Raw genomic sequence first — 10,007 nt, 5'->3', positions numbered from 1 at the left:
TGTATATTCTGTTGCAGTTCAGTAGAAGTTTACTTCTGCATTCCTAACAGTTGGGTTAGGTTAATGTAACATATTGATAGGATGTGGTAGTGGATTCCGTGATTTTTCCCCTTCAGTCAGCCAGTTCGTTTTGCATGGCCCGGGTGGGTGATTTCAGTTAAGGACCAATGGAATTGTCTAAAATGTGCAAACTCTGCCTATCCAAGGTGAACTCGCCCATTGTCAAATGTTTGCAAATGCATTCCATTATGGTAACATTCTATAGTTTGATAGGATTTCATCACTGATAGTGTCTACCAAAGGGGTGACTGTGTATTGAAATTGTATACAGTAACATGTTGGTCCAAGTCCTTACACACACCGACACTTGGCTATCACATCACCTGAAGTTCAATAAACTCCAGTGCCATCCAGCACATCAGTAACACAGCACAGTTTAAACTGCTTCAATTAAAAAGGTAACTGCAAAAATCATTGCAAAATACCTACTTCCATTTACTTTATTGACAACATTTTGACTAGGGATTACATTTATGAAATCTCCCCATCTGCAGATGAAAAGTATTTCCATATCAAAGCAAAGGACATTAATATTTGATTGATGGACCTTTGACCTCAAGGCAATTTCTGTACAAAAACTGCATCTGTTTGTGTGGAAGCTATTGGGCTAGATTTATCAATAAATTGGGCTAACATGCATGAAAAATTACCAAGCCAACACGGTGAACAATACAGATACTTCCACAACAATAGTCAAAAAAGGAAAATACTACATATAAACAAAATGATCAAAGTAATTTGAGACAGTTCACATTGTAACATTGATATCAATTATTAAATCAGGTCCAGTAGATTGTACAATTAAATGTCAACAAATATGTGTAAGTATGTAAAGCTAGTATGTGTTTAGGAAGCACTCTGTTGGATTGTGTTAGTGTGCTGTTTATTACAATTATACTTTAATGTTTCAAATCTACACTAGAACCAAACAGAGCTACCAGCTGGTTCTCGTATTGGGAAATGTTCCTCTTCATAATCTCCTTACAGGAACCCAGCAAACGCTCAAACGCCTGAATATCTATTACTGGGGGGCGGGGTGTAGGAGGAAAGAGAGAGAAAAAAGGAGGGAGTGCAAGTCAAGTCAAACAATAAAAAGCTGATAAAGCTAAACAGACCCAAACTGATCTGCTGGGCCTTTATTCATTCTGACCTGAGTTAAGCGTGCGTAAATCCCTTTTTATGTACTTTTCTCTCTATGCGTATTCTGACTTTGAATAGCATGCAATTTGCCTGCAATTCGTTTTGGGTGGAGATTGAATAAATGAAAGTGTGGTGGAGGCGTGTCTACAGATACACCGTATTCTGACCTTGACTTAATTCCCTCATAATTCCACCTCCTTTACACGCGAGGCACCTATTAAGGTCTCACCAACCTACCTGTTTCATGTGGAAAAAGCATCTACTTTATTTTTTTCCCAATAGAAATAACAGCATTCTCCATGCACTGTAATTTACAATTTGATAAGAGCTAGGTAAATGAGTAATCTGTTTGGATAACAGAATTGCAAATATAAATGACACTTGTTTTAGATAGCCTTTATTTTACCTTAAAATCACGAGCCAAATGTGAAACCAGTCATATTGGCAGCAAACTGAAGCATATCAACATATCAACTTTCCCACAGTAAAGTTTATGAAATGCTGTGCCATTATGCAGAATTTAAAATGTACGGCCTTTTAACTTCCAGAGATGGGCACCTTCGAATGTCTTAATTATAGGCTACCCACATGTTCCTTTTCCTATTTCTATCATGTTAAATATTAGCCACCGTTTTTCTCTACGACTCCACAAGTTTCACAGGACTCGTCTGAAGGTTGCCCACACAAATTAATAGAAGTATGGAAATAGTTTTGTGCCAATAAAAATAAGGGGTTAAATATGTGCCAAACAAACACAAATATTTCCTGAGCTTTCTTGTATCTCCTAGATATTGGACAGACTTCAAAACCTTATTCCTTAAGATTTGCTTTTTGACTGTCTTTTTGACTAGCTAAATGATCCATGGTATGACTAACCCCCCAACGTCTTACATGCTGATCACACCGCTCACGTTGCAAAATAAATTTACACATACATGTTATTCAATCATTGTACCCACAATGCTCGCGAGCGTCAATGAGCGTTTGCGTTGCCAGGTGCTAAAATAGAACTTGGTTCTATTTGTGACACTTGATGCGCTGCAAGTCCCACCTCTCTCATCTCCTCATTGGTTTTTAAGGAGCATATAACCATGTGGGTGTTTGAAAGATGAACTGAGGTCCACCCTCCAGTTCAGTTGGTGGTGGTAATGTACCTTAAAGTTGGTTGCCAATCGCCATATAAAGTCCAACGAAGAAGAAGCCTGAAGGAGGAGAGATAACTAGAAACAAACTTGGTTTACCCTTTGATCTGATTAATTGTCGGAGTAGAGGAACTTGTGCATTTCAGGTAAAATAACAACCCAATGTTTATATCCCAGGACAAATTAGCTAGCAACAGCAAGAAAGCTAGCTAAATTGCCATAAATGTTTAATGCTTTTCGACATGTCCCCAAATTAATATAGTTGGTTCAGAGTTCGTTTTGATATTTCAACCAGCATGTCCTGATCGCTTCTGGTGTGGGTGGACAAAATCAACATGTGCTAGCTTGCTGTTGCTAGCTAATTTGTCCTGGGATATTAACATTGAGTTGTTATTTTACCTGAAATGCACAAGGTCCGCTACTCCGACAATTAATCCACACATAAAACGGTCAACCGAATCATTTCTAGTCATCTCTTCTTCTTCCATGCTTTTTCATCTTTGAATTTATATGGTGAAGGCAGGACTTGCAGCGTGATCTGCGTCAGAAATAGGAATGACTTCTATTTTAGCCTTTGGCAATGCAGACGCTCGTTAGCGCGTGCGAGCAGTGTGGGTGCAATAATTGAATAACATATATTCCTACATTTATTTTGCAACCTGCAAGCGACATGTCCAGTCCGGTCAGCATGTTATAGGCTGACCACACTGCTCGTGTGCACTTCGGAATAATGGCACAGCTATTTATATCCTACTTCATTGTGGAAAAGGGTCCGCAATACATGTAATGTTGATATGATTTTCAGTTTGCTTCCATATGACTGGTTTCACATTCGTCTCCAGAGATTATAAGTAAAAATCATCTAAAACAATTGCAGAAAAAAAGAAAGTAGATGCTTTTTCCACTTGGAACTGGCAGGTTTGCTCAACCGTATTCATGGTTTACTCACGCGTAAAGGTGGTGGAATTATGAGGAAATTAAGTCAAAGTCAGAATATGGCGTATCTGTAAACACACTTACGTCACACCTTAATTTCTTAGATCTCCTACCCCAAACGAATTGCGGGTGAATAGCATGCTATTCTCATGCTTAAATTCAAGGTCAGAATACAGAGTACGCATGAAGAGAGAAGTACATTAAAAGGGAATTCCCCCCTGTTTGAAAACACTCCCTGATCTATTCATTTCTGACTGCTTTAGAGACAGAGAGACAGTTATTGTAATGGTGAGAGGTTAGCATGTTTTGGGGGTATGATATTTGTGCGTCTGTAACTTTCTAACTCATCATTATTCACGATTCGCTCAGGATTATCCGCAATCATGGTAACATCTACATGAATGTAGCAGTGTTTAGAAACATATTCTATTGTTATTTACAATAAAAGTGACTCTAAAATGACACAATACATTATTTTCCATTCATTTCTATTAGGCACAAAATAATCTGAAACACAACCAAAACTTGCATCCAACAAGTTTGTAGAGTCACGAGCTTCATTGCATGCTAGGAATATGGGACCAAATTCAAAACTTTGTACTTTAATACACATTTTATTAAAGTACAAAGCTTTGTACTTTAATACACAAATTCAAAACTGACTACTTTAATACACATATAAGTGAATTTGTCCCAGTACTTTTAGTGCCCTAACATGGGGAGGACTATGTACAAAAAGTGCTGTTATTTATAGACGGTTCTTCTGATATGGATGAAAATACCTTCAAATTAAATCTGACAGTCTGCACTTTAAACCCATAGTCATTGTATCATTTCAAATCCAAAATGCTGGAGTATAGAAACAAAACAACAAACAATGTGTCACTGTACCAATACTTTTGGAGCTCACTGTTGGAGCTCGCTGTATGTGTGTACAACGTACCCAAGCACTTGGTGTCCCCTACAGCATAGACGGATGCTGCACGTGGTTTGTTGGTGACCAGAGCCAGCTCTCCGAAGTATTGGCCTCTAGAGCAGCGTGCAATCTCCACCTCTGCATTGTCCAGCTGTCCTGCTTTAGTCTAGGTAGGGAGACATACAGCTGAGTGTTGTACCACATTCCAATGACGTTAGAGGCATACATTCAGTACAGTCAGTTCCTTGCCGCAGGTACCCACAGCAAAGTCATTATTTATAGAGTAAGTCTAACACACCCAAGTGAAGAGCAAAACATGTACACCTACTTTGCTTATTATCATGATCTTCACCTGGCCCGACTCCACGATGTAGAAACAATCTGCCTTCTGCCCCTAAAAGTGTAGAAAAGCAGTAGAAGAAGCAGTGGTTTGAAGTAAAGAATAATCTTAGATGAACTGTACAATAAAAAGCCATAATACCTGTGTTATGATGCACTCCTCATCTTTGAACGCTCTCATTCCCACGACATCAACAATCTTCATCCTCTCAGAGAGCTGAGGAAAAGCAAGACGAGGACAGAAGATGGTGTGATAAAAGTATACATCGATCTTTAAATGCATTCTGAGTGTGGATTGTTTATAATGTGAGCCTCTCACGTACCTTCTCTTATGTTGTACTTTGAATACATAGTACACTTTTGATTGTAAAGGACACAAAAACGATTCTGTGGTCAAATAAAACAGACATTCACACACCTCGAGAGACTTTAGAACGGGTACACACTCAATGAAGGCTTCGTACATCTTCCTCTTCTTGGCATTGTTCTTCACTATGAGTCTATGGAATGTGGCCCGATCCTAAAACATTCACATAAAGGTTACAACTCATCTCTCATAGATACACATTAAACACACACACACACACTACTGTGACTCACCAGTCCCCACAGTGCCCCCTCCTGGGTGGCCATGATAGTGGCAGCGCGTGGGGTGTTGTACATGAGAGCCAGCTCCCCGAAACTGCCCTTATTGTCATACTTTCCCACACACTTTCCAACTCCATCAATCAGCACAATAATGTCATACACACCCCTACAGCAGACAGAGAGAGAGGTACACAGGACACCAGAGGAATCAGAGAACATCACATTCACATGATTAGGCCTAATGCTCCTCAAACAGAACAAAATGATAGATTCAACACACACGCACGCACACGCACACGCACACACACACACACACACACACACACACACACACACACACACACACACACACACACACACACACACACACACACACACACACACACACACACACACACACACACACACCGCTCTATGACATAGAAGTTGTCTCCATCCTCCCCCTGGTTTATGATGTGCTCCTGTGGTTTGACCAACACCTCAAACATGCCATCCAGAACCTCTGAGAACTGCTCCTGAAGGAGAGAAACAACAGTCACACATTAGAAGAGGACCATGTGTGTTTGTTTGTATACTAAACTGGGACACCCAGCAAGTATCACACAAATGAATCTATACAATCTCTAATGTGTATTGTCTCTATTGAGAGGTGGCTTGTTTAGTTCATAACCGAACAAAAGATAAAAAGATAAAAGAGTAAGCGCTATTACTTTTAACTTACAAGTTACTCTCACTGACTTAGAATGAATTACTCTCAGTGGCTTACAAGGACTTGTCACGACTTCCGCCGAAGTCGGTTCCTCTCCTTGTTCGGGCGGCGCTCGGCGGTCGGCGTCGCCTGTCTTCTAGCCATCATCGATCCACTTTTCATTTTCCATTTGTTTTTGTCTTGACTTCTCACACACCTGGTCTCAATTTCCCTCATTACATGCTGTGTATTTAACCCTCTGTTCCCCCTATGTCTTTGTGTGGAATTGTTTATTGTAAGTGCATGTGCATGTTTTCTCTGGTGAGCGACGGATTTTGTACCCATTTGTTTGTGGTTCTGGTTACCGGTGGGTTTATGAATAAAACTGCTCCGTTGATTATCCAGTTTTGCTGTCCTGCGCCTGACTTCCCTGACACCAGTTACGCACTCCCTTACAGGACTACATACAATACTTTACCTGGTCGAGAGTTTTGAACAGTAGAATGTCTCGGCAGGCGTCCTGGAGTCTGCGACGCTGCTCGTCTGATTTGGAGTGTACCACCCGCGGCTCAAAGTCCTCATCCTCATCATCATCTGGGTTGTAGGCCTCTGCACAGACTGGGGGAGCAAAATGACTGTGACACACACTGGGGACAAACAAATACACTCAAAGGGAATGTTGTAACTAACACACAAGTGAGACTGAAATAATATTCTTCATACACAGCATATAATGGATGTAAAACCAAAGGATGACACTCACCAGATTGTCTGCGACTGTATTTATTAGGGTTGGAGGGGGGCACTATCGAGACAGAGAAATGTTTCAGCACTAGAAATTAAGTTGCTCCCACTGAACATCAATATTAGTTGTTCTGATGGATCCATTGACACACTTTAGCTTACAGTGCATGACCATCCCCCTACTGCCATACCAGATTCTTCCCTCTTATTTTCTGTCATGACTTTTTGTCAGGGCACAGAAACCGATTTATCAAGAGGCAAAGATACCCACAAACAAACTTGTATTATTTTGTTAGAAATAGACTACTGAATAATTCTGAAATAATTCAGGACAAATAGCTATTCAGTAGGCTAAAACACTGCAGTCCTATAATCTGATAACCTCTGGCAATGAAATAGAAAATCCTGACTACACAGGCCCTCACGTTACTTTGATGAGAACCCATTCAACTGGTGTGCAGTTGACTTAAAAAATGGCTTCATAATACCATGAGATAATGGTTCCTTATGCATTCTGTGCGCTTGTGTAGCCTATTATGTGAGAGTAAAAAAAGTTATTATAATTTAGAGTAAAAAGGTTATAATACAAATACAGATGAGAAAATCTTTTAAAATAGATTTAATAATCAAATCATGAAGAATATTGCAAAAATAGTGGCCAAATAGAGATTAAAAATGTCACTCACTATAGGCATCATCAGAGTCTTCATCTTCATTTGATTCAACTGAAATACTATCAAAAGCCACCCCTTCCAGTGTAGAATCGGCTAGGCTTTCTTTGACATGTCTGTCGTGTTTTCGGCTGTCTTGTAGACGCGTGAAATATTGGATTGCGAATTCAACCAAATCTGGCGGTTGGCGCCGTAGTACCTCCACAGTGTATCCTTGCAGCAAATCAGTCAAGCCAGCAGGTATCTCGATGCTCATCACAGAACTATGATAGGCCGAGCCTATAAATTATCTTTAACAAGTTTAAAAATACAATTTTGAATGAAACTATCTGTCTAATCCATAGCAATAGGCCTAAGAAAATAATAGAACTCTGTACTAATCAAGAATTTCCAAGACCAGGGATTTGTAAAATGTAAGAACTCATAAAGACTGCTAAATAGCCTGAGTATTAAAAATACAATAGCATTTGAATATAACCTTCAATGTCTGTCCAATATCAAATGCATCCATCCCCCAATGTTGCCAAGACTTTGTGAGGATAAAGAGAGCCAGATCAATGATCAGCAGCCATGGCAAATATCAAAGTAGGTTAAATGTCAAACAAATACATTTACTAAAAACTACCAATGACAGCTATCAAACAAATACATTTTAACCAATCTACCGACCTCCTTGCATTGTAGCCTTTTGAAGAGGAGTTAATGTCTGACATAATGCATGGCCTACTTTGATAAATGCACACAGCGCGGTTCTGCCCCCCTGGCGAAACCCACCAACCTTTACCCCACCCCCGTCCGCGTCGACTGGTTCATTGACAGGGCTACCGGTTTCCCCATTTAGACCAGAAGCAGTGCATCGGAAAGTATTGACCGGGTATACTAGGTTGTCAAAACTTTCAGATCAAATGTAGTTCATTCCAGTCTAACCTAGGCCAATTGTGTATCGGACGTTGACGCAAGGTGCTCTATCTGTGGTCTGAAGTAGGCTATTACAGTCATTCATTTCTGGGAAGGGGAGCTTTATCAACTATTTTCTAGTATACAGTATTACTATGGACCTGTCCAACCGACATGCATATTTGATGTCACTTTCAAAAGACACAACAGCCTAATGTGAGCCACACAGCATGTACATATGCTAGACAATCTGGACCCTCTCTTTCTAACATTATCTGCCGAAATTGTTGCAACCCCTATTACTAGCCTGTTCAACCTCTCTTTTGTATTGTCTGAGATTCCCAAAGATTGGAAAGCTGCCTCGGTCATCCCCCTCTTCAAAGGGGGAGACACTCTAGACCCAAACTGCTACAGACCTATATCTATCCTACCCTGCCTTTCTAAGGTCTTTGAAAGCCAAGTTAACAAACAGACTACCGACCATTTCGAATCCCACCGTACCTTCTCCGCTATGCAGAACTGGTCATGGGTGCACCTCAGCCACGCTCAAGGTCCTAAACGATATCATAACCGCCATCGATAAGAGACATTACTGTGCAGCCGTATTCATCGACCTGGCCAAGGCTTTCCACTCTGTCAATCACCACATTCTTATTGGTAGACTCAACAGCCTTAGTTTCTCAAATTATTGCTTCGCCTGGTTCACCAACTACTTATCTGATAGAGTTCAGTGTGTCAAATCGGAGGGCCTGTTGTCCGGACCTCTGGCAGTCTCTATGGGGGTGCCACAGGGTTCAATTCTCAGGCCGACTCTCTTCTCTGTATACATCAATGATGTCGCTCTTGCTGCTGGTGATTCTCTGATCCACCTCTACGCAGACGACGCCATTCTGTAAACTTCCGGACCTTTTTTGGACACTGTTAACTAACCTCCAGACGAGCTTCAATGCAATACAATTCTCCTTCCATGGCCTCCAACTGCTCTTAAATGCATGCTCTTCAACCGATCACTGCCCGCACCTGCCTGCCTGTCCAGCATCACTACTCTGGACGGTTCTGACTTAGAATACGTGGACAACTACAAATACCTAGGTGTCTGGTTAGACTGTAAACTCTCCTTCCAGACTCACATGAAGCATCTCCAATCCAAAATTAAATCTAGAATCGGCTTCCTATTTCGCAACAAAGCATCCTTCACTCATGCTGCCAAACATACCCTCGTAAAACTGACCATCCTACCAATCCTCGACTTCGGTGATGTCATTTATAAAATAGCCTCCATCACTCTACTCAACAAATTGGATGCAGTCTATCACAGTGCCATCCGTTTTGTCACCAAAGCCCAATATAATAACCACCACTGCGACCTGTATGCTCTCGTTGGCTGGCCCTCGCTTCATATCCGCCGCCAAACCCACTGGCTCCAGGTCATCTACAAGTCTTTGCTAGGTATAGCCCCGCCTTTTCTCAGCTCATTGGTCACCATAGCAGCACCCACCTGTAGCACGCGCTCCAGCAGGTATATCTCACTGGTCACCACCAAAGCCATTTCCCTCTTTGGCCGCCTTTCCTTCCAGTTCTCTGCTGCCAATGACTGGAACAAACTGCAAAAAATCACTGAAGCTGGAGACTCATATCTCCCTCACTAGCTTTAAGCACCAGCTGTCAGAGCAGCTCACAGATCACAGCACCTGTACATAGCCCATCTGTAAACAGCCCATCCAACTACCCCATCCCCATACTGTATTTATTTATTTATCTTGCTCCTTTGCACCCCAGTATTTCTACTTGCACAGTCATCTTCTGCACATCTATCATTCCAGTGTTTAATTGCTATGTTGTAATTACTTCGGGTAATTATAGACTGTATATAGACTGTATATAGA

The 10,007-nt window shown here is 41.1% G+C and overlaps 1 protein-coding gene across 1 annotated transcript; it reads right to left on the bottom strand.

The window, feature by feature from the left end:
- Positions 1 to 227: 227 nt before the first annotated feature.
- Positions 228 to 7,947, bottom strand: LOC129815935 (cAMP-dependent protein kinase type II-alpha regulatory subunit-like). The gene is made up of 10 exons (XM_055870148.1): positions 7,240 to 7,947; positions 6,573 to 6,614; positions 6,288 to 6,427; positions 5,530 to 5,636; positions 5,134 to 5,287; positions 4,952 to 5,053; positions 4,676 to 4,750; positions 4,523 to 4,588; positions 4,222 to 4,360; positions 228 to 1,084 (listed from the first exon to the last, which is right to left on the bottom strand). The coding sequence occupies exons 1-10, from the start codon at positions 7,478 to 7,480 to the stop codon at positions 960 to 962; spliced, it is 1,191 nt and encodes a 396-aa protein (XP_055726123.1). The 5' UTR covers positions 7,481 to 7,947; the 3' UTR covers positions 228 to 959.
- Positions 7,948 to 10,007: the final 2,060 nt, after the last annotated feature.

The sequence above is a fragment of the Salvelinus fontinalis genome, chromosome 18 (genome assembly GCF_029448725.1).
Source record: "Salvelinus fontinalis isolate EN_2023a chromosome 18, ASM2944872v1, whole genome shotgun sequence".
NCBI classification, from domain to species: Eukaryota; Metazoa; Chordata; class Actinopteri; order Salmoniformes; family Salmonidae; genus Salvelinus; species Salvelinus fontinalis.
This window is presented reverse-complemented; position numbering and strand designations above follow the sequence as displayed.